This window comes from Bradysia coprophila, unplaced genomic scaffold, assembly GCF_014529535.1.
Source record: "Bradysia coprophila strain Holo2 unplaced genomic scaffold, BU_Bcop_v1 contig_561, whole genome shotgun sequence".
Taxonomy (NCBI): domain Eukaryota; kingdom Metazoa; phylum Arthropoda; class Insecta; order Diptera; family Sciaridae; genus Bradysia; species Bradysia coprophila.
In genome coordinates this window covers 1,985,116-2,011,083 of record NW_023503807.1, presented here as the reverse complement: position 1 = coordinate 2,011,083, position 25,968 = coordinate 1,985,116, and the positions used below count along the sequence as shown (strand labels likewise).

General features: G+C 36.4%; 1 protein-coding gene across 2 annotated transcripts; it reads left to right on the top strand.

Annotated features, from left to right (window-relative positions):
• Positions 1-280: 280 nt before the first annotated feature.
• On the top strand, positions 281-24,960 carry LOC119083139 (Krueppel homolog 1). 2 transcript variants are annotated; one of them, XM_037192780.1, is made up of 10 exons: positions 281-671; positions 13,493-13,995; positions 14,065-14,089; positions 14,312-14,402; positions 14,473-14,549; positions 16,106-16,197; positions 16,263-16,344; positions 16,546-17,197; positions 17,257-17,520; positions 17,575-24,960. In XM_037192780.1, coding segments are annotated over exons 2-10 (1,776 nt in total). In that variant the 5' UTR covers positions 281-671; positions 13,493-13,503; the 3' UTR covers positions 17,576-24,960. The 2 variants fall into 2 exon arrangements, with proteins under 2 accessions (XP_037048675.1, XP_037048674.1); XM_037192779.1 differs by lacking the exon at positions 281-671 and adding an exon at positions 4,416-5,100.
• The last annotated feature ends 1,008 nt before the right edge of the window (positions 24,961-25,968 follow it).

Here is a 25,968-nt window from a genome sequence, read left to right as displayed (position 1 = left end):
ATACACGATACACGATACACGGTTCTTCAAGAATCGACTATCATATCGTACGTATAATGTATAGATCCAATTATATACAATATACGTATGGGATTTGTGAAAACGTATTGGTGCTGGCATCGCGTTCGAAAATGATTGCGGTGCCTCCACGAGCCACGTGATGTTTATTTTCGCTTGTGGATATATATAGTGCTACATTCATCCGTATAATCATAGCACTTACATGTTTTTTTTGAATGGAATGAGTAGAATTCGGTTGGCCGTCGTCAAGTGATCGGTTACATTTCGGTTTCGGAGGGTAAACATAGCGCTGTTGAAATCATTTAACTTTTCAGTTTTCTACATAATAAAGGGAGAAACGGTTTAAGTTTAACTTGAGTACGAATAAAATAAGCAAATTAAAGTCCAAAAAAATTGAAGAAAATAAAATCGACAAACAATTATTGATAAATGAAGGGACAGTGAACGGAGATGAACGTTCGTTTTTATTTGATAAGACTTGTGAGAACGCCAAGCGTATATGTATAACTATAACCTAGGACAATACGATTTATAGTGAATAGTGAAGTGTGAATATTATAAGTATTGTCTTCGTTAGACATCTAAGAACGACGTTGAATGTTCAGCGATTTGAATTGAACGACGAAAAATTAATTGTAATTGAGATACCGGTAAGTTTATAATAATGAAATAGGGTTCACGATAAGCGTGGTCCTATCGAAAATTCTTTCATTTTCAAATGTCGCTCAGACTGAACGACTCGTTTCTAATTTTTGAAGAAATTTAAATTTGGACAACAACGAATTTTGTTGGAAAATATTTCGATTGACGCTTGTTTCATTTAAGACATTAGCACATTAGAAAACGCTGAAGTGTATACCCGTGGTAATGAATATATTACTTCTTATTGTTGTAACTACTAATAAATGTTGTCAATTGTCGTCGTCGTCATATTTTTAACTTTAAAACACACACAAAATAATCTTTGTATCTGCTAGCAGACGTCAATGTAGTACGTATAATAATACCTGAAGAATAGGTATGACAAAAAAGAAATCGGTTGAATCATGAACTGACCCACCCAATAATTTTGTGCACCCAACACTGGCAACGCATTTAAAAGAGTTAAAAAGAGTTTTTTTTTTGGCAGTGCTAACCTTCACTGACCTTTGATGAATAATAAAAGAGAATTTATAATTTGCTAACTAATCAAACCTCTACAAATTATTCATAATTAAATGTGTTGACTCGTGCAACGAAATAGAGCCGACACTGTTCTGATGAATAGACAACTATATTGAATGTAAAAACGAAATGTTTTTAGATTAGTCTGTTCATATTGTTCATCCATAATCTATACAAACAGTTAAAGAGGAAATTAATCGATCTTTTTCAATGAAATCTTTAACTAACTGCATTAAAAGTAGATTTGCACGTTTGTTACACAGTCTCTAAAATCTCTAATTTTAATTTTTTTCCTTCTATATTGAATAACATGTTTGTGCGGACATTGTACATTAACTAATGTTTCGTCGAGTTAAAAGAGTTAAAAATGCTTTTTTTTATATTTATCAGTGTAAAGCAAATATAAAATTCAATGCAAATCATACACGCGAATTTTCTGAAACAGTTTTACCTAGACTTGGTTGGCGAGGTCGGTATTCTTGCAATATCAAGTCGTATATATAAATATTAGCATATAGCATATATGAAGCACGTGGCGCGTGGAGGCACTGCAATGGTTTTCGGTCAATCGAAAATGGAGTGAGGCTACACGCAAGTGTTAGAACACTCGCTTCAATTTATCCGAAATATAATATTTCCATTGCCAGTGGAGAGAGATGTGGATGTGTGCGCGAGAATGTGTTCTCGAAATAGAACGTAATTTATTTTTGTTGAGTAGAGAGAGGCACCGCAATGGATTTCATTCAAGAATAGTAAAATTTAATGCTACACTTTCTGTTTTGTATTGTCATAATATGAGTTTTTTTTATGGTGTATAGCACTGATGAAGATATGAGTGCGTATATATACAAGATACCAGGCGGCTTTATACAATAAAAGTTGTTCAATCAACTTTACTAATCGTTTATGTGTGAGTGCAATGGAATGAATTTAATTTTATTGACAAAGTTCTAGTTTATCAGAGTGAGTTACACACTTTATAGATGAGAACAATAATTGTTCTGTTGAAAAATGTTGGAATAATTTTCAGAAATTATGGTATTTGGTATTACGAAATTTATGAAATTCTCCGTCAGAATGTTATGCGTTCTGTAATAAAAATTGAGATTGAGTGTTTTGCCATTCTCTGACAATTGAATGTTAATTCAGGATCTTATTACTAGGATAGTGCTCAAGCGAAAAATATTTTAATAAATAGGGATCGAAAAAAGTCACTCAATTTAGAGGGAAGTGCTGTTTGGAAACTAAAGCAAAAATGAAATAGATTTTGGTATTACATTTCTAGTACGTTTCGTCATAAAATTACGCCAAACTTTTTTGTAGACCGACATCACAGCTATGACATATCATTTAACCAGAGTGAAGTTGTTTCACCTGAAAATAGAGCGCAAAGATTGAACCGAGGTTTTATCATTTTACATTCTATATTTATGTTCCTCACAACTAGTGAAATCTAGTCCAAATATTGTCCGCAATCCGCAATCATGTTTTAAGGCTAACCTTCTTATTGATGCAATTCGCAATGAAAAAAGACTTTTCATCGTGTAGTACCAAAAACGTCACATTCACTCACCAAACTTAATACCAAAAGAGCAACCTTCTCCCCTACTCTTTTCTCTCAGTTTTCATTCCCGCTTATGTCATTTTCTGTCCTATGTTTATTATTTCCCAGATGTGTCAAGTCATTGTATGCACGCGAATATAATTTTTTTAGTGTTTTGTGACAATGCATTCATAAGGATTGTTTTAGGCATTCATACGGACTGCTTTCGGCATTCATACGGATTGTTCAGTTTTGTTGTTATGTTTTGTTCGGAATGTGACTTTGGTACTCCAGGATGAAAAATAGTATACATACCTCGGATCAAAACGGTGTTGTTTTCGACCACGGTGGTGAAAACGTCCGAGGATGGAACGGAGCTAGCTCAGCGAAACACACCGTTTTGATCCTTGGTCATTTACAATAACCCACAAAAGTGACATTTACCTAATACAAAATGTGTCATTTTGTCAATTATTTTGAATGACGTGGCGTGAGATTCCTAGCAGCCGCGCATTCCAAAGTTTTCGGTAATTGTCAGAAAGTACTAGCTGAATATCTTAGCGGTCCCTTAAAGAGAGAATAGAGTTACGTCTTCAGTCACATTTAGTATTTTTCGTTAATCAATACACGAATCTTATTCGACAAATCCAGTCCACTCAGCAAAGATACATTTTTTAGAAAACTAATTTATCAATAGAAAAACTGGGATTAACTTGCAACGAATTTTTTTGGTATTTGAAAATGCATCAGAAGAAACTACTGATCAAAAATGTAAGTTACATTATGTAACAGATTTTCGTATAATTCTAGTAGATTTCTAGTACATTTCGTCATAAAGTTACTAATTTAACCAGAGTGAAGTTGTACCACCTAAAAATAGAACGCAAAGAATGAAGTACTGAAAAATGTAGCACCTCTACAGTTAGCAGTCCTTTTCTGCTACTTTCGATATAATTATTTTTTGATTTTGTGCTTCATTCGACTCGACGCATAAACTCTCCTGCTAAGGATATACCCTTGCAATGGACTAAATTTTCTTTTCTTACGATAAATGCGGCTAAACTGAAAGAAATGATTGTCCGAAATATTTGTAAAAATGTTCCACGTTCGGTTACTTCACCGAAAATAAAAGCGCTCAGCTACGTAGGGTTAATGAACTGTGAATAATTTCCACAAATATCATTTCAATCTCGTCCTTATCACACACAGTCACTACAAAACACACAAAAAGAAAGAAAGAAAGAAGAAACGCTCGTATACACTACACACTTAAATCTTCAATACACCACAAATCCACTTGGTTCAGATACGAAACATAAACCATGACCTTAACCAACATCTGCATATCTTTTTCCCACGTGTAAGAAATTAAGTTCTCCTACTCAAGCGCGTGTCCATTGACCCTAAATATTTGTTCTATTGTATTTGTATTACATAGGATTGTACGCACATCAAAAAAAAAAACCAAAAACATTTCTCAATATCTTAACTATGAAGTGTATTGGAGAAAAATCAATCCCAAAAAATGTACACCATTTTCTTCGTAGCTACATCAAATATAAATGAGTTGTAGATGTGAGTTGTCTGTGTATCCGAAAACTTGCTTTTGCTTTCATTTTTACCCCAAAATGTTCTTAAGAGCCGAACACTTTGTGTATATATATAACAATTCGGAAGAAAAAAAAACACTCTCACGCATAGCGTACAGAAAACGCATTATATTTTCGGTTGTAGGTGATTCTTTTTCGGAAATTCGTTCTTCGCCCAGTTGCCTGGTGGGTGGGTGGAGCTCTATGTATATAAATTCGTGAAAGATTTTCCTTTCTATATTATACGCACAACTAATATGATGTATATACACACAATACCTACACACATAATTTCGAGTGCGTATCGCTTTTCTGGAGTAAAAGTTCACGACATTTCCAACAAACTGTATGAATAGTGCCAGTATATTTTGAACTTGCATTGGGTGAACATGATGGAGAAGAATTCTTTTGATACGCTATAGATTTTTATAATATTGTATGTCTAATATACCAGAATGTTGTTCTGACCATTTTTTTTTTACCAATTTGGAAGAAAGTGAAAATAATAGAAACGGTTACTGTTGAATGAAAAAAACAAAAAAAACATTTGGGATGTAAACAAGTTGAATTAAAGAAAAACGGGAAAAATTAAGACTGAAAAACTGTGATTTTTACTGAGGATTTTAGTGTATTTCGATAAATATTATTATTTTTTCGTCGTTTTGTGGTAATATGAGCATTGGAATCCAAAGATGAGCATATGGGAAAAACAAGATTGGATTAAAGACATTCTATCGAAATCTGGAACTGAAATAACGGAAATAAAGGATGAGGATAATAAAGGTTTTGTTTGATTTTTTGACAGTGGAATTTAATTTAATTAGTTGAGAAAGAATTTTGTTGTTGTTGAATTTTCATAAATTGGATTATTGTGGATTTTGTGGAATTTGTGGATTTTTTTTAGACTTTGAAAGCTGAAATAAAAATCTACAAAATCTGACGTGATATTTAAATAGAAATCGGCTACATGATAACATGGATCTGATTCCTCTTTGTTAATGTTAATGAAGAATTTAACAAATATGTGTTATAAATGCTTGACAGTGCCCTGACAGGCGTTTTGAACATTTCAAAGTCCAGAAAGGGAAAAGTGAAATTCGTCGTACTTTCTGTGTTGTGAGTTTTTGTGGTTTTTAATGTGGAATCAAAGGAAATTTTAACAAATGAAAATCTAGATTTTATTTTAGTATTTTGTTCTTGTTAACCAAAATTCAGAAAATAAAAATCTAGATTTTCATTTGTTCAACGAACTTCTTGTGGAATAATTACAAACCACAACAACTGCCACATTACAATCCAACAAAAATACCCTAAAATTTTTTGACAAACATTAGAAGACATGTCACTTTTCTCTCACTCCACGAATAATGTGTCGATGCTTGTATGTGATTCTATTGTAGCTCTTTCCCAACTGTGTTTATTATTATTTGACTTAAGCGGTTTGTTATCGTACTTTGGCTAGATTTACTGCCTGTAGTTATGAACTTGCAGTCCGAATTTTTCCTTATATTTAATTATTAATCTTGCGTTGATTGACATCCTACTGTAATATGTACTAAAAAAGGCTCACAGGCCTTACTCATATTATGACATAAATAAATAAACTAACTAACTAACTAACTCTAATGACGTTTTTTTTTAAATTTTGATCGAAAGAAAGTTGAAAGAAAAACATTTATTTCTAAAAATTTTCTAGTTTTCCAAGGGAGAGTACATTTCGGTCAAAAGTAATTTTTTTTACTTCAAAATACATCTCTCTTCTTATTTTTAATTTTGAACTAGTTACGTTTAACTTATAAAGCAGAATGTTTTTTTTATAAAGATATCATGTTTTTGAAACCTAAAAATGTTTTGTGTGGAAAAAGTGAATTTTTCTTTGAATCTTTTTCGAGTGATGCTGGGATGGCCATTTCTTCAAGTTATCAAAAACCAAATGGCGCAGCATAAATTACAAATAACGAAGCCGACATCAAATGCCCTTCCAGGCATCAGATGTTATGTACAATTCTTTTCTCTATTTTCCCGAAAAAATGGAAAAATTATTACGATGTTAGGAAAGTGAAAATATTTTTACTATGCTGGTGCATGTAATAAGGCTATTACATGTATAGGCAATAACCTTTACATCACTCGCATAGTAAAACGTTATACTACACACGGGAAATAAAGTGATATCTCGTATCACGATGAGTAAAAGTACCTCGGGCTGTCGCCCTCGGATACTTTTTCTCATCTGGATACGAGATATCACTTTACTTCCCTTGCATAGTAATGTACTATTATTGCCTATCCACCTGGAATATTGTTGTTACACGTACATTTCCCACCCGCGGAAAGCGGTCGTTACATGTGGGAACTTTTTCATTACATCACAAGTGAAGGAATATTCATATGAAAATTCATTACATATCAGGAGATTTTCATTACATACCAGCAGAATTTCATTACTTATCAGCAAAAATCTATCACATGAAATATTCTTTAACACTGAAATCGAAACAATACTCGCGATGTTATTTAAGTTTTAATATCACAAACTTTGTCACTTGAATCAATAGCACACAAATCTAAGCAAATTCATTAAAAACTTTCGAAAAAAAAATGAAATAAAAAGCACAAAAATAAAAGTGACGGCCATTTCGTCTATAGCCATAATTTCAATTTTTTCAACTTCGACGAACACCTATGGCCAAACAATTTTAATTTTTGCATTTTTCACTTATTTTCAAAAACAATCAACACTTTTGTCTTTTTTATCATGTTATTCACTTCACTTCACAGCAAAATTTATTGTAACACCACCAAAATCGACAAATATTACGCAAAATATGAATCTAGCACTTCACAAAAACAAAACAGTCGAAGTAGTTTGTCAACATGTCATCAAAACAGTAGTGTTGTCAGTGATGCTTTCGTGATTAATGTTATGAAAAAGTGTGAGCCGATTTCATTGGCAGACTAGATTCGTTTATAAACGTTTCAATGCAACAACAGATTTTTAGCCCCGTACGAAGTACGAAGGGGCTTATAGGATTACGATGCCGTGTGTAATTGATGGAATTCGAAGCAGACGGTAAGGGCAAAGTGTTTGCCTATGTTCATAGATGACGAATCCGCAATAAAAATTTGGGCCGTCTGTCCGTCTGTCCGTCTGTCCGTCTGTCCGTCTGTCCGTCTGTCCGTCTGTCCGTCTGTCCGTCACGTCGATATCTTGAGTAAATCAAATCCGATTTCAAAATTTTTTTTTTCCCTGAAAGATATTCAAAATAGTGAGGCTAAGTTCGAAGATGGGCATATTCGGGTCGGCCCTTCGTGAGTTAGGGCCACCTAAGTGATTTAAGGTCTTTTGGTGATATTTATGGCAAAATAAACGATGGAAATGTAAATGACACGGCAAATGATAGGTATTGTCAATACCAATCCAGGAAAAAAAAGTTTTTTAAAATCGGGTGAGTGGACCGTGAGTTAGGGCCTTAGAAGTGAAAAGCTACTAGGGCCCTATGTGTATTTTACATATAACTCGAGTAAATTTCATATGTTTTTCGTAATTTTTGTTTCATTTGAAAGATAATCGAACACCGAATAGAATGTTGTTAAAAAAAAATTAAATTTGGGTCCTTGGACTAAGGCCGCTACTATGTGTATTTTACATATAACTCGAGCAAATTTCATCCGTTTTTCGTAATTTTTGTTTCATTTGGAAGGTAATCAAAGGCCGAATAGAATGTTGTTGAAAAAAAAAATAAATTTGGGTCCTTGGACTAAGGCCACTACTAGGGCCCTATGTGTATTTTACATAGAACTCGAGTAAATTTCATTCGTTTTTCGTAATTTTTGTGTCATTTGGAAGGTAATCGAACGCCGAATAGAAAGTTGTTGAAAAAAAATTAAATTTGGGTCCTTGGACTAAGGCCACTACTAGGGCCCTATGTGTATTTTACATAGAACTCGAGTAAATTTCATTCGTTTTTCGTAATTTTTGTGTCATTTGGAAGGTAATCGAACGCCGAATAGAAAGTTGTTGAAAAAAAATTAAATTTGGGTCCTTGGACTAAGGCCACTATTGGGGCCCTATGTGTATTTTACATTGAACTCGAGTAAATTTCATTCGTTTTTCGTAATTTTTGTGTCATTTGGAAGGTAATCAAAGGCCGAATAGAATGTTGTTGAAAAAAATTAAATTTGGGTCCTCGGACTAAGGCCGCTACTAGGGCCCTATGTGTATTTTACATACAACTCGAGTAAATTTCATCCGTTTTTCGTAATTTTTGTTTCATTTGAAAGATAATCGAACACCGAATAGAATGTTGTTGAAAAAAAAAAAAAAAATTGGGTCCTTGGACTAAGGCCGTTACTAGGGCCCTATGTGTATTTTACATATAACTCGAGCAAATTTCATCCGTTTTTCGTAATTTTTGTTTCATTTGGAAGGTAATCAAAGGCCGAATAGAATGTTGTTGAAAAAAAAATTAAATTTGGGTCCTCGGACTAAGGCCGCTACTAGGGCCCTATGTGTATTTTACATATAACTCGAGCAAATTTCATACGTTTTTCGTATTTTTTGTTTCATTTGGAAGGTAATCAAAGGCCGAATAGAATGTAGTTGAAAAAAAAAAATTTGGATCCTCGGACTGAGGCCGATACTAGGCCTATGTGTATTTATACTCAATAAATTAAAATTTTAGGGCTATTTGAAAGTTTTGTTTTATTTGAAAGGAACGTCGTACGGGGCTTCGTAATTGCGCTATGCGCAATTTCTAAGATGTACACATTACATAATAATTTTACTTTAACTACTTTAACCGGCGCATAGGCTTACGGTCAAAGTAGGGTGACAGACGCACTAGGGTCACGTACGCAATAGATATACGGGTTTGTACGGGGCTCAGTCGCAGCAAACGCTCCGACTGTTCTGATGGCTCGTTTTTGTTGGTTTTGTGCTATCGGTATTTTTTATGTTTAGTATTAGTCTGGCAGTGAATGAAATAGCGCGACATAAATGTTGTGAAATTTTACATTAATTTAGAATAATCTTTTGATATTCAAGAATCTGTTAGTGTCTTCTTGAACACTTTTGGTTTTGAACTGTCAGGTCCTTGGGTGGAAAAATGTACTCGTAACAACAATATTCCGGGTGAATAGGCAATAAAACAGCGTACATTGGATGCTGCTTGGTAGTTCATTACACTCGGAATCAATTTTGAGAACTCACGAACTCACTCGTGTGGTTTTAAGCAACTCGCTTTGGAAACGGTTATTTTGACTCGTGTAGTTGCATACCTCGCCTTCGGCTCGGATATGCAAACTCTACACTTGTCAAAATAACCGTTTCCAAAGCTTGTTGCTTAAAACCACACTTGTGAGTTCGGCTCGTATCACAAAATTGTTCCCTCATGTAATGAACTACCTCCGCAGCATCCAATGTAATCTACTATTACACGCTACAATGCTACATGCGTCGAAAACCGTACTTTTTGTGTTTCAAAAAAATCCATTACATAACTCCGGATACAAATGAAAAGTCTCGTTTTCGTGTGTTTATTGACCTCAGCTTCGCCTCGGATCAACAAAATTCACACGAAAACTCTACTTTTCATCTTTTTATCCCTAGTTATATAATAAATATTATGCACGTATGACAAAGCGGTCGAGGCTTGCCGAGACGGCTTGTCATACGTGCATATTCTTTTTATCGCATAAGCGAAAACGAGACAACAAGATATGCGAATGACACTTTGACAATTTACAGAAGTATAATGTTTGTTTATATATCCTAGGTGAATAATTTTTTCGGGGAATCACACCGCGTATGCGATAAAATACTATTCATGATTTAATTGCGTCCTTCCTAAGTAATAGAACAATATATTCAGCTTTGACAGACATTTTCAACAAGTAAAATGATCGATTCTGAGTGTATCTTGATTTAAAAGCCAGTATAGTCCTACATACCGACCATTTCAACTGTTTTATTACATTTGTAAGGTTTAATATGTGTAAACAAATCAAATGCACACACGACTTCGGAGTATAAACGTTCGGAAGCTAATTATTAAGTCTAATATGTGTATAAACAACAACAAAAAAGAATCAGAGCCATGTCATAATGAAGCCAAGTGTTGTTGTTTTTTCACCTTTTAAAATAAAAAAATTAATTTCCTCAACATGGGGTGTTGCAACATTTATTTTCTGACAATAACCTAATTTATCCTTAGAGTAATTCTACCTAGAGAGGAAGTTTGTACGACGAAATGTGGTCCCAACATCAGTTTGTATAAGATACACATTTCGTATAATTTTACACCAATACATGTATGCGTTCGCTTTTGATAGTTCAATGTGCCCTCTTAATTAAGAGGGCAAACACACATACCAATACAAATTTCGTAATTGATGTTGGGACCACATATTTAACGTAATTTTGTTCGAAATTTCCTCTCTAGGTATAATTCTAAGAGTAATTATACCTAGAGAGGAAATTTCGAACAAAATTACGTATAATATGTGGTCCCAACATGAAATACGAAATGTTTATTGGTATGTGTGTCTGCCCTCTTATTTAAGAGGGCAAATTGAACTATCAAAAGCGAAAAAACGTCAACGTATACATGTATTGGTGTAAAATTATACGAAATGTGTATCTTATACAAACTGATGTTGGGACCACATTTTGTCGTACATATTTCCTCTCTAGGTATAATTACTCTTAGAAATTATCAAAATAAATTATAAAAAGACAAATTTTCTTTCCCCACTATTGTTTTATTGTGCGGTGTGAATAACCTTAGTGAACTCAGAATGTATTGACAAAATGGCATTTCATTCACGTTTTGTCTTGTGACAATTCAGGCGAGGAAATTTTTACTTGCTCGTCTCTCTCACCGTTCACTTTAGCCGTTCTTGTTGCAATTTTGTATTTTTATTATTTTTCTCCTCTCGGTAAACAAACAACTATTTCACTTTCCAGTCTAAACGGAACGAATGAGGACTCTGTCAGGACTTTGTACAGCGAATAAGATTAGAAACTTTTTTTTGTTCCATATTGTGTCCTAAACTTTAGGACCTAAAGTTGCTCAGTAAACGTAAAGCATGAGGGGTGTGCAAAGTTGTAGAATTTTTAAAACAAAGCAAAACACACATGCACAATAATAGGTAATTAACTGGAATTCCACCATGACGTTGGTAGTATTATGAACAGAACCATAGGGGTTTAGTAAATTTTAGCAGTTTTGGTAATTTTAAAATCCTTAAAAGAGTCCCTGATTTGCTGTGTCTATAATTTTTTAAGGATAAGGTACCTGTTTCGGGATCAATAATCTTGGCCGGTTGGTATAATATGATTTATAACTTCATTCGATAATATAAAGATCTTATACATTAACAGTTGCTCGTGGTTAGTGTTCATTACTGGTACGCCAGCACATGAGAGAAACCAGCACATGAAAAGTGAACGCATCCTAAGCTCTCTCTTGAGAGAAAGTTGAATTTCTGAAATAAAAAACCGCACATCTCTGGGATCGAACACGGGCCCTCTCACACATCAGCTCATGACAATTCATGTGAGCTAAATCGTTCTTGCATGAAGTACGGTAATTGTCGAATAGTATTTATCTGGGCTCATTGATTGTACCAATTACTTTTATTGGTTTTGGATGAGAAGGAAGTCTCGGATCGACGTCTTCTTATAATATTTTGAAAGCTTGTAAATTAAGACTTCAAAATCCAAAATACCTCATGGGTCCAAGACTACTGGTCCGAGATATAGCTTCTAGAATTTTTTATTCCATACAAAGGACTTTGTTCCAGAGCCACCAGATGTCAGCCTTGGACTCATGTCTCACTATACTCAATCGATAGCTACTAGTGCTAGGCAAATACTGACAAAAAATTGTATGAGTCCAAGCCTCCTGGCCCGAGATAAAGCTTCTAGAATTTTTCATCCCATACAAAGGACTGTGTTCCAGAGCCACCAGAAGTCAGCCTTGGACTCATGTCTCACTATACTCAATCGATAGCTACTAGTGCTAGGCAAATACTGCCAAAAAATTGTACGAGTCCAAGCCTCCTGGCCCGAGATAAAGCTTCTAGAATTTTTCATTCCATACAAAGGACTTTGTTCCAGAGCCACCAGAAGTCAGCCTTGGACTCATGTCTCACTATACTCAATCGATAGCTACTAGTACTATGCAAATACTGCCAAAAAATTGTGTGAGTCCAAGCCTCCTGGCCTGAGATATAGCTTCTATGATGTATCTGTATGGGATGAAAAATTCTAAAAGCTATATCTCGGGCCAGGAGTCATGGACTCATATAATTTTTTGTCAGTATTTGCCGAGTACTAGTAGCTATCGATTGAGCATAGTGAGACATGAGTCCAAGGCTGACTTCTGGTGGCTCTGGAACAAAATCCTTTGTATGGGATGAAAAATTCGAGAAGCTATATCTCGGGCCAGTAGTCTTGGACCCATGAGGTATTTTGGATTTTGAAGTCTTAATTTACAAGCTTTCAAAATATTATAAGAAGACGTCGATCCGAGACTTCCTTCTCATCCAAAACCAATAAACGTAATTGGTACAATCAATGAGCCCAGATAAATACTATTCGACAATTACCGTACTTCATGTAAGAACGATTTAGCTCACATGAATTGTCATGAGCGATGTGTGAGAGGGCCCGTGTTCGATCCCAGAGATGTGCGGTTTTTTATTTCAGAAATTCAACTCTCTCTCAAGAGAGAGGTTAGGATGCGTTCACTTTTCATGTGATGGTTTCTCTCATGTGCTGGCGTACCAGTAATCAATTGCGTAAGATATTTTACATGTTCATAAACGATAAGTGCATTTCACTGTCGGTGCACCTTAGCGTGTAAGCATGTAAAATACGATTACTAAAAGATTAAAATCTTCCAACACTGTATGTTTATGAAGCTAGAACTGTAAAAGTTTATCTCAAGTAGGTAGAGCGATAGGAATATCTTTTACCCACCGCGTTGAGAAATAACAATCTATTCACATAGCTCGGTGCATAGTAGCTTTGTTCCGAGTTATCTAAAATTTTCTTGTTTGGAATATCACTTAAAACCACGTTAAAATTACGATGAAATAGGCCCAGTTTTTAGTCAATTACAGTCTAATTACAGTCAATTTTAAAGCAATTATTTCTATCCATTGCTAGGCGTCAACAAAATGGTTTACTACACGGCATTACCACTGATAATGCAGGCCGATCCGAATTCAACACAAATATGTGCAAGTGTAAAAAGCGAGGATGAGTCTGGCCGAATGATGAATCCAGCCAATAACCTACTATATTCGGATAACGAACAGTACAATCACTTGAACCAACACCGCGACAAATTAGCCTTACCAGCTCACATGAACGCGCTGCCAGTACAACACCAGCAACAACACAACCTGTCCACATCACCGCAACATCATCGCCTGCCTACGCCACCACAAAAGAAACCAGCACAGCCAAAAACACAATTCAAATGTCACCAGTGCAATATGGTCTTTGGCAGCAAAAGTGCACACACCAGTCATGTGAAAAGTCATGCCAAAACAGCTCAGCAAAATGTTTCGACTGCGGCGGGAGACTTGAGTTCGGCGGGTCCAACGTCTGCTGACCCGTATCAGTGTGACGTGTGCAAGAAAACGTTCGCCGTACCTGCTCGACTGGTATGTTTATTTTGAATATTTTCTTTTGGTTTTTAATATTAAATTCAATTTTCTGTTTTTTCAATTAAGGATCGCCATTATCGCACTCACACAGGTAAGAAACGATCCCAATTTATAGTCCACATATCCGCCGGAATAATGTGACCTATTTCTCTCTCTTGTCTAATGTATGAACTGCCACATTGGATTAAAAAGAGAGAGGTGACATTATTCCGGCACTACGGATACTGAAGTGTTGTCTCCTTCGCATTTAAATGAATTCGTCATCGTCCTCACTATCAACCCTCCTTCAAACAGAAACTTTTCTTTTTTACAGGAGAGCGACCATTCGGCTGCGATTTCTGTGAGAAACGTTTCAGTGTCAAAGAGAATCTTCAAGTTCACCGGCGGATTCATACGAAAGAAAGGTAAATGTTGGAAAATTGATGCCCAGAAAATGGCTCAAACTAACATTCGTTTCATGTTCGTTTAAACTAGGCCGTACAAATGTGAAGTGTGTGGTCGAGCATTCGAGCACAGTGGAAAACTACACAGACATTACCGAATTCATACCGGTAAGTGTATCTTTCACTAAATCTATGTTGTATACAAGTGCAGCAGCTTACCTAAATTAGGGCATATCGAATTTTTAGAATTTTAAGGGCCGCGATAGCCTGTGTGCGGAAAACGTAGATCATTGAAAACTAATTCCAGGCATATGGTTGATGGATCCGAAGGTGCCCGGGAAGAAGTCCCCCCGGACGACTATAACTTTCAAATGGTCATAACTCGGAAAGTTGAGAGTATTTCTGAAAACAATGTTCTAGCAGGATGTAGAGCGTTAAAAACTCTACAAAACTGCCAAAGAAACCGATGGTCCAAAAGGTGTGTCTGTCGAGGTTTTCTAACATCGAAAGTTCGACATTTTCGTTTTTGACTTTTATTTCCTGAGAGACAAATTATTAAGTTTAGCTTTTGGCATGAGGTTGTAGAGGAGGTCGAGTACTACCAGTACACTAGGCATTGTCCCGGTCGGCGATCCATCCGAAACCACTTTTTCAACATTAATGAATGAACTTTTTAAGTGTACCCACGTCGCCCACGAAGCCAGTGCAGACACTGTAACCGGTGTTGCTGAGTCGAGGTAACCTTGACCAGTAAGTGCATATTATGTCCATAACAGTAGCTGAACTCTTTTACAAAATATTTGGGATCTCGATGTAGCACATTATATTGACACGGTATACCACGAAGTTCAACCTTCTGTAAAAATATCGAAAAATGTGTATTTGCAACGAAATCGACTTCTTACTACTGTTCGTGGGTCAAATAACTAATTAAAACGATTATTTGTTGTTTTTCTCACAAATTTCACTTTCTCAGATTTTGTAGTACAAAATGTGCTACACCGAATTCTTAAATATTTTGTAAAAGAGTTCAGCTACTGTTATGGAATATTATGTGCACTTACTGGCCAAGGTTACCTCGACTCAGCAACACCGGTTACAGTGTCTGCACTGGCTTCGTGGGCGACGTGGGTACACTTAAAAAGTCCATTCAAAAATGTTGAAAAAGTGGTTTCGGATGGATCGCCGACCGGGACAATGCCTAGTGTACTGGTAGTACTCGACCTCCTCTACAACCTCATGCCAAAAGCTAAACTTAATAATTTGTCTCTCAGGAAATAAAAGTCAAAAACGAAAATGTCGAACTTTCGATGTTAGAAAACCTCGACAGACACACCTTTTGGACCATCGGTTTCTTTGGCAGTTTTGTAGAGTTTTTAACGCTCTACATCCTGCTAGAACATTGTTTTCAGAAATACTCTCAACTTTCCGAGTTATGACCATTTGAAAGTTATAGTCGTCCGGGGGGACTTCTTTCCGGGCACCTTCGGATCCATCAACCATATGCCTGGACTTAGTTTTCAATGATCTACGTTTTCCGCACACAGGCTATCGCGACCCTTAAAATTCTCAAAATTCGATACGCCCTATTACCTATGATGTTTGTGCTGTGTTGAGGCGGTTACATTCTGTTCGTTTGGTTGTAAACTTTGTCATAGTTTCAACTGACTGCAGAAGGGAAATGAAAAATATTTATTTTAAACCAAAAATGTGTATGTCTGCAGGTGAGAGACCACACAAATGTAATGTGTGCAACAAGACTTTTATTCAGTCCGGTCAGCTAGTTATTCACAACAGGACTCACAGCGGTGAAAAGGTATAATTTTGGTGAAATTAACTCAATTCTGTTCGAGATTAAAATTGAAATTATTCCCAACGCAGCCTTACAAATGTCCGGTTGAAGGTTGCGGAAAGGGTTTCACATGTTCCAAGCAATTAAAAGTACATTCTCGGACGCATACGGGTAGGTGTAGTAGCACATAACAAGCGATAACAAGTTGAAAAGTCGCGTTTTCGTGGATATTTTGTCGATCCGAGGCGAAGTCGAGGTCAATAATCCCTCGAAAACTAGACTTTTCATCTGTTATGCTCAGGGCGCATGTAGCATGTAAAAGACATTTATTGTCCGTTGTGGTCATACTCACGGCTGCTCTCATTCCATTAGGCGAAAAACCCTACAAATGTGATATTTGCTTTCGAGACTTTGGATACAATCACGTTTTGAAGTTGCATCGCGTTCAGCATTACGGTTCCAAGTGCTACAAATGTACGATCTGTGACGAAACATTCAAAAGTAAGAAGGAAATGGAAGCCCACATCAAAGGTCATGCCAGTGAAATTACGGACGAAGACGGCAATGATTCAACGCTATCGACTGAGTTGGACACGCGCAAAAACCATAATTTAAGCAATCTGATGACGGCCATCAGTAAACCAAGCACCTACACCGAAACACCCAGAGAATCAAGCTCGGAAGCGAACTCGGATGCCGACGATTTAGCCTACTACAATCTGCAGTTTTCCAGACTCGAACAATCCAACATCAGCCACTACAATAACATGGAACAGGCGTCCGGTGTTGATCCGGCACTATTAGCAGCTGTATCATTAGCAGCATCGGTAGTTGGTAATGGTGAAATGGGTGATTACGGATCGGTATCGCCGAACAAAACGCAGTCGAAGAATACAACCGGACTACACACCCCACCATCGCTACACCAAAACAGTTTCAGTCAAAACAATCTCGTCTACGAACCACTAGCTGTAATGCGGCAACAGGGCTACTTTACACCAGCTCCACGGGTTGAGGAATTTCGGTAATTTTGTTTAATTTCTTGTCCGTTGATCTGTTCTCATATCGTTTACGTTGTTATAGATCGTCCATTGACGGTGCTAGTGAAATCGTTAAGCGAGTCGAAGCAGCACTAGCCGGAGCTGAACCACTACTCACCCCACCGCGATCATCGCCCGAATCACCGGATCGTTCATCGTCGCCCGAAAGTGATGGGATGCTGGTGACCAATCGTGACAACATGAGTCTACCGCTGCGAAAGCGAAAGCTTTATATTCAAGACAATCAGAGCGATGAATCACCGGCTATGCGATTGAGCTCCGTTATCCAGTTCGCTAAAGCATCCTAGACACCATGCATCCACTAAAATATTTAATTTTGTTCTTGGACAATATTTCTGCGGAAGCGAATACCGTGAAAGCGGCCGGAGAATTTTAGTCCAATCATTAGATCGAAAAGTGTTCACCACTGAGGTTGATCGGTTTGATTATATTTTTTGGCGATTAGTAAAACCAAAGACAATATTGCTTGATTGGAACGTCGCATGATTTCATTGTAATTATAGCCGGGAACGGTAAATTGTCAAGGAGTTAAGGTGGCGTCCGATTTGTACAATTTTTAATCGCCATCGAAAATGATTAATTGTCTGACGATCAATAAAATGAAAGTTCACATTGACTGACCATTACACTAAATTATCTTATTAATAAAACAAAACAAAAAAATCCGAAAATTATTTTACTGATGAGACATAAAATAGGTTTTAAGTGCATCTCAAACGACGGTAGATATCGCTTTATATTCACACACGAGTCATTATAATGGTTTTATATATGGTAGCATAGTCATAAATTCGTTAAAGAAATCATTGTTGTTACAACACCTCAGCCTTCTGCTGTTTCTTCAGTTTGGCCTGGTACTTTGGAAAGCTTAGGGCTTTTGGTTTGGACTGACCTATTTCTTTCGGTTTGAAACACGACTAAATTGCAACGAAAAACCGATGAACGAAAAAGCTCTGTTCGGAATTGTTCATTCTTTTCAACCGAAAGCACCAAATCAACTCACAAAAGATAGTTCCAATTACCAACAAAACAGTGTTGCCAGCCGAATGAGACTCATTCATTAATTAATGGAAGGTTGTGTAGACTGTTAACGGAGAGCGAAGATCAGTTAAATTTCAGTGGCCTTGAAGGCAATGATGAATGGAAAATGAATCGAAATTTGACAGTTCGAATTTTCGAAATACCAACTTCTTCTATCGTTTTGATGTTGCCCCCAAGGCCAGTCACGTTTAACTGAATCGGAATATCTATTCGCTCATAATAACAATTATGAATAAAAAACGGAAATAAAATGGCATCGTTCGGGTCTCAATTTGCGTTAACGATAAACAAATAATTAATATTTAATTCTCTACGTAAGTGAAAGATTACTATTAAACCCACAAACAAATATCCTTATCATTTTGATAACAGACAAAAAAGCTATTTTTTAAGCATTAGAATATATCGGAAAATACGGAAAATCATAGAAGGCTAAGAGAATTAAGTTAAAAAATAAATAAATTAATTAATTAATCTTTACATTAACAAGTATTTGAACAGACTAAAACATTATAAAAATAAGGAAAAATTATTAAGACTGTCTCAGGAGAAAACGGCCAGAATATATACATAGAAATAATACTTATAATTAAATTAATGAACGTAGCTGGAGTGTATAAAATATCCAATTTTTTATTATTATTGTTTTTGTTTTGTTTCCGTTAATATATATGTCATTTAAAAAAAAAAACAACCAACAATTGGAATAACATCTTTAATTATACTATTGTATGAAAGTGTCCGTTTTGTAATAATAATAATAATAAAAGGAAAATTATGTAAAAAAAAGTGCTGCAAAGGATGATAATCTCACCGGTAACTGTTCAGGTGCACATATTAGATTCGTGTTGGCGAACGAACTCAAAAGCATCATCATCTAATGATCCCAAATCCAATGATCTCCTAATCTAATGATCGCCAAATGTAATGATCCCCCAAATCGAATGATCCCCCAAATTAAATGATTCCCCAAATCGAATGATCCCCCAAATCGAATGATCCACAAATCCAACAATCCCCAAATCCAACGATCGCCTAATCCAATCATCCCCTAAGCCAAGGATATCCTAATCTAATGATACACAAATCGAATGATCCACCAAATCGAATGATCCACAAATCCAATGATCCCCAAATCCAACGATCGCCTAATCCAATGATCTCCTAATCTAATGATCGCCAAATGTAATGATCCCCCAAATCGAGTGATCCCCCAAATTAAATGATTCCCCAAATCGAATGATCCACAAATCCAACAATCCCCAAATCCAACGATCGCCTAATCCAATCATCCCCTAAGCCAAGGATATCCTAATCTAATGATACACAAATCGAATGATACACCAAATCGAATGATCCACAAATCCAATGATCCCCAAATCCAACGATCGCCTAATCCAATGATCTCCTAATCTAATGATCGCCAAATGTAATGATCTACAAATCGAATGATCCCCCAAATTAAATGATTCCCCAAATCGAATGATCCACAAATCCAACAATCCCCAAATCCAACGATCGCCTAATCCAATCATCCACTAAGCCAACGATCTCCTAATCTAATGATACAAAAATCGAATGATCCACCAAATCGAATGATCCCCCAAATCGAATGATCCCCCAAATCGAATGATCCACAAATCCAACGATCGCCTAATCCAATCATCCCCTAATCCACCGATCTCTAAATCTAATGATCCTCAAATGATTTCTTAAATCAAATGATTCCCAAAATCGAATGATCCACCAAATCAAATGATCCACAAATCCAACAATCCCCAAATCCAACGATCGCCTAATCCAATCATCCCCTAAGGCAACGATCTTCTAATCTAATGATCCACCAAATCGAATGATCCCCCAAATCGAATGATCCCCCAAATCGAATGATCCACAAATCCAATGATCCCCAAATCCAACGATCGCCTAATCCAATCATCCCCTAAGGCAACGATCTTCTAATCTAATGATCCCCCAAATCGAATGATCCCTCAAATCGAATGATCCCCCAAATCGAATGATCCACAAATCCAACGATCGCCTAATCCAATTATCCCCTAATCCAACGATCTCTAAATCTAATGATCCACAAATGATTCCTTAAATCAAATGATTCCCCAAATCGAATGATCCACCAAATCAAATGATCCACAAATCCAACAATCCCCAAATCCAACGATCGCCTAATCCAATCATCCCCTAAGGCAACGATCTCCTAATCTAATGATCCACCAAATCGAATGATCCACCAAATCGAATGATCCCCCAAATCGAATGATCCACAAATCCAATGATCTCCAAATCCAATCATCCCCTAAGGCAACGATCTTCTAATCTAATGATCCACAAATCGAATGATCCCCCAAATCGAATGATCCCCCAAATCGAATGATCCACAAATCCAACGATCGCCTAATCCAATCATCCCCTAATCCACCGATCTCTAAATCTAATGATCCACAAATGATTCCTTAAATCAAATGATTCCCCAAATCGAATGATCCACAAATCCAACAATCCCCAAATCCAACGATCGCCTAATCCAATCATCCACTAAGGCAACGATCTTCTAATCTAATGATCCACCAAATCGAATGATCCCCCCAATCGAATGATCCACAAATCCAGCGATCGCCTAATCCAATTATCCCCTAATTCAACGATCTCTAAATCTAATGATCCACAAATCAAATGATTCCTTAAATCAAATGATTCCCCAAATCGAATGATCCCCCAAATCTAATGATCCACCAATCCAACAATCCCCAAATCCAACGATCGTCTAATCCAATCATCCCCTAAGCCAACGATCTCCTAATCTAATGATCCACAAATCGAATGATCCCCCAAATCGAATGATCCTCCAAATCCAATGATCCCCAAATCCAACGATCGCCTAATCCAATCATCACCTAATCCAACGATTTCTAAATCTAATGATCCACAAATCGAATGATCCACCAAATCAAATGATCCACAAATCCAACAATCCCCAAATCCAACGATCGCCTAATCCAATCATCACCTAATCCAACGATTTCTAAATCTAATGATCCACAAATCGAATGATCCACCAAATCAAATGATCCACAAATCCAACAATCCCCAAATCCAACGATCGCCTAATCCAATTATCCCCTAATTCAACGATCTCTAAATCTAATGATCCACAAATCAAATGATTCCTTAAATCAAATGATTCCCCAAATCGAATGATCCCCCAAATCTAATGATCCACCAATCCAACAATCCCCAAATCCAACGATCGTCTAATCCAATCATCCCCTAAGCCAACGATCTCCTAATCTAATGATCCACAAATCGAATGATCCCCCAAATCGAATGATCCTCCAAATCCAATGATCCCCAAATCCAACGATCGCCTAATCCAATCATCACCTAATCCAACGATTTCTAAATCTAATGATCCCCAAATCGAATGATCCACCAAATCAAATGATCCACAAATCCAACAATCCCCAAATCCAACGATCGCCTAATCCAATCATCCCCTAAGGCAACGATCTCCTAATCTAATGATCCACCAAATCGAATGATCCACCAAATCGAATGATCCCCCAAATCGAATGATCCACAAATCCAATGATCTCCAAATCCAATCATCCCCTAAGGCAACGATCTTCTAATCTAATGATCCACAAATCGAATGATCCCCCAAATCGAATGATCCCCCAAATCGAATGATCCACAAATCCAACGATCGCCTAATCCAATCATCCCCTAATCCACCGATCTCTAAATCTAATGATCCACAAATGATTCCTTAAATCAAATGATTCCCCAAATCGAATGATCCACAAATCCAACAATCCCCAAATCCAACGATCGCCTAATCCAATCATCCACTAAGGCAACGATCTTCTAATCTAATGATCCACCAAATCGAATGATCCCCCCAATCGAATGATCCACAAATCCAGCGATCGCCTAATCCAATTATCCCCTAATTCAACGATCTCTAAATCTAATGATCCACAAATCAAATGATTCCTTAAATCAAATGATTCCCCAAATCGAATGATCCCCCAAATCGAATGATCCCCCAAATCCAACGATCGCCTAATCCAATCATCCCCTAATACAACGATCTCTAAATCTAATGATCCACAAATCGAATGATCCACAAATCCAACAATCCTCAAATCCAATGATTCGCTAACACAATGATTTCCAAATCTAATGATCCCCTAATCCAACGATCTACTAACTACTAATCTAATGATCCACAAATCAAATGATCCCAAGCAAGGATATTTTTGGGAATTTAATTTCCGAATAATTGTAAAAAAAACTCAGAAAAAACTAATTGGTAAACTACCGCCAGTTGCGGCACTATACAGCTGAATTTCTTTTCAGAGATATTTCTGACAGTCAGGCTTGTATGAACATCCAACATAACAACGAGAAAACGGTTGGATTTTCGTACCAATACTCAAAGTTTAGATGGACATGATACATTTTCGACAACTGGGTCAATGATATATATTGGAATTTCTATCCTTGCGAACAGCCCTTGTATCCATTGTATGGAGAACGTCGTTAGTTTTATGTTGACCCGTATTCAGATATGAAAGCCACTAGAGAAAAAAGGCTAGTTCTATGTTGAATCATAAATTCAGCTATGAAAACACATAGATGTCGCCACTAGAGAAAATTTGCTAAAAAAAACTCGTCAGACTGCCCTATTGTCCGAGGTATTAATTTATGGGATTTAGTTGACTCTTGTAGAAAGTCCTAGCAAAAAATAAAAATTGTCCAGAGAACCGTTTCTTCATCGATTAATTTATGATGTGCTTGAGTTATGTGTTCGTAATGAGCTTTCGACAACAGAAAGTCTGTTTTGCCGTTGATTAATTGCATTCAAGCGGGATTATGCACTTCAATCATTATAAGAAGTGCTAATTTCAGTCGACCGGATACCCGATTATCATCTGAACGTGCATCTTGTACAAAATATATTTAAGTTTTTAAATGCAATACAAAATCATTTAATTGTAACACAAAACACTTGTGAAATTATGTAATCCAATCGCGTTTGGTAGTGTTTAGAAAATGATTTTCGAAAATGGAAATCAAATTTATTCGGACGTAAAGTAATTTTTCACCAAAATTAACCAAAAAGAAAAGAAAAAGGAATTTTCGTTCGGTAACATTTATTGTACATAAAATTGAGTGAGTCGTCACAATTTTGTTCCAATAAAAATATTTATTGTCGAAAATCTGCAGAATTTACATAATATTTTAGTTGGATTGGAGTTTAATTTGATTTCAAACAACGTACTAGAATTGAATTTTGAATACGGCGCCTCCTCAACGCAGTAATCAAAGAAAGGGGTCATTGTGCCTGTTAATCTGTTCTAGCAATGCACAGCAAACCAAGCCCCAGAACAGAATTTAAATAAGGCGCCTGCTCGACTCAGTAGTCAGAAAATAAGTTTTTTAATGTTGGTATTATGCCACAGCGCTCAACAAAATAAAGGGCCAAATGACCGTTAAAAAAATTTGTTCTGATGCTTTGGTTGCGTCGCGTTGGTTCTGGTGATTTGCTTTCACTGCGTTTTTTAAGACAAAATTTTATGTTATTTGTGAAATGCGTAATTTCAGGGAACAGTAAAAAAGTTGGTTTTAATTGTTAATAAGGTAGAACGGGTAGAACCTACATTGAAAAGGGACTGATGGGACTATCAAACTAAAATTTTTATTTTACGATAAACTATGGGAAAAGAGTTCTAAGATTACCACTCAATCGAACGAAGAAATAACATTATTGGAGATTCTGATCCCTCGTAAAAAGTCTGACATCGTTTTTTGTACGGCAGCTCATTTCATTTGGTTCACGTAGAAAAAGATTGCTTTATAATGGTCATTGTGAACTACTATTTTTTTGACCATCACACATTTCCTGGAGCTAAATACACACACGTGAGGACGAAGAACTTAAAACCCAAAACGCGAAAGAAAAATTTAGATAAGGATGCAACGGACCTGGGCGTAGATTCTCGTAGCATTCGTAACACAAAGAATTCGTAATTTGACAGTCGCATGTACTGCAGAACTGTCAAGTTAAGAATTCTTAAAGTTACGAATGTTTTGAGAATCGGCACCCTGCATCCTTACCAGCTATTCTTCTTTTCTATTCATTTATATATTCAAACAGAATCAATGCGACACCTATACGATGGTTTTGTCAAGCGATCAACTGATTCGATGATATACCAGTTTCAAGTGGTTTGACGTTAGTGACACACTTTATTTCAAAATTATTGCTTCCGCTTCCCGCATAGGTGTGTACTTAAAAGCTTTACGGAAAGCTTTGTTTTTTTTTTTCTAGCACTGTAATCGGTCTAACAGCGCTTCAGTACTTTTGTCACTCAATTGACAGCATTCAATTAACCCACAGCATTCACCGTTTTCGAACCGAAGCCATTAAGATTTGTTTCGCTTAAAAATAAAAATCGGACTTATTTAATCATCTTGCCATTAGCACAATGTATAGGGACTAAAATGAAGCAGAAAATTTTAGTTATTCGAAATGAAAATTGCGAAAGGGAAGTGTCCTTACCAATATAGCAAAATATGAAAATTTTGTTGCGCTAAAATCATTTGAATTTTGAATTGCAAATCCGCTGACAACACGAATTGTATCGTTTACGGAAGGAAAATATGTTCAACGTGTAATGGACGACTTTTTTTTGAGATAAAACGAATATTTATATTATTTTAGTTTTTAAGGAGTAAGACTATTTGTAAAATGTATGTTTTTCATTATAATTATATAAACGAAAATATCAATGATTTATGTTCCTCGAATTAATTGTCGCATTTTCTGTTCAAAAATTAAATTCACCGATTTTCCTTACTGAGCTGGTTCTTGGCAGTGTGCTGTGCAGCAGAGTTAATGGTAAACACCGGCTCACTATAATGAACATCTCACTGATTGGCCGGAGCTTTACCAAATTACCAATACCGAAGCTTTAGATATGTGTACGGAAAAATTATAATCGGCTATTCACGTCGTTTACTCACCGTTTACGGTACACTACCAATGGAAACAAAGTGTAATGTTCATAGTTTTGCTTTACTAGTGTGGTAATTTGGCTATTCCCTCACTAGTGAAAACCTTTTCCCTCGCTCGTAAAGTAAAACGTTATACTTTACACGTGAAATAATTTGATATCTCGTATCACGATGAGTAAAAGTACCTCGGGCTGAAGCCCTCGGATACTTTTACTCGTCTGGATACGAGATATAAAATTACTTCACTGGTATAGTAATGTACTATTTCCTAACACTTTCAGTAAGCATACATTAGGGCGATTTTTAAATACTGGATTTTAGCTAACTTTTGTTGATATCTTTCCATCAGAATCCTTTTTGAAAAATGTACGACCGCAATTCCGACCATGAATGTGGTAGCTTTCAACAGAAAATACATTTGGTTGTAACAGTTTCACCGGCTCTGAGAAACGTCAGCAGTTTATGAAAATTTCGGTAAACTGCTCACTTTTCTCATAGCTGGTCAAACGACTACAACCAAATGTATTTTCTGTTGAAAGCTACCACATTCATTGCGGTCGTACATTTTTGAAAAAGGATTCTGATGGAAAGATATCAACAAAAGTTAAATACGAGGCACACAAATGTAGGCTACAATTTTAACGAAGTATCGGTG

Coding starts and splice junctions, on each gene's coding strand:
- LOC119083139 (XM_037192779.1), top strand. CDS start 5,010: ATGAGCATATGGGAAAAACAAGATTGGATTAAAGACATTCTATCGAAA. Junction 14,403..14,472: donor CGGATTCATACGAAAGAAAG/GTAAATGTTGGA, acceptor CGTTTAAACTAG/GCCGTACAAATGTGAAGTGT. Junction 17,198..17,256: donor CCACGGGTTGAGGAATTTCG/GTAATTTTGTTT, acceptor ACGTTGTTATAG/ATCGTCCATTGACGGTGCTA.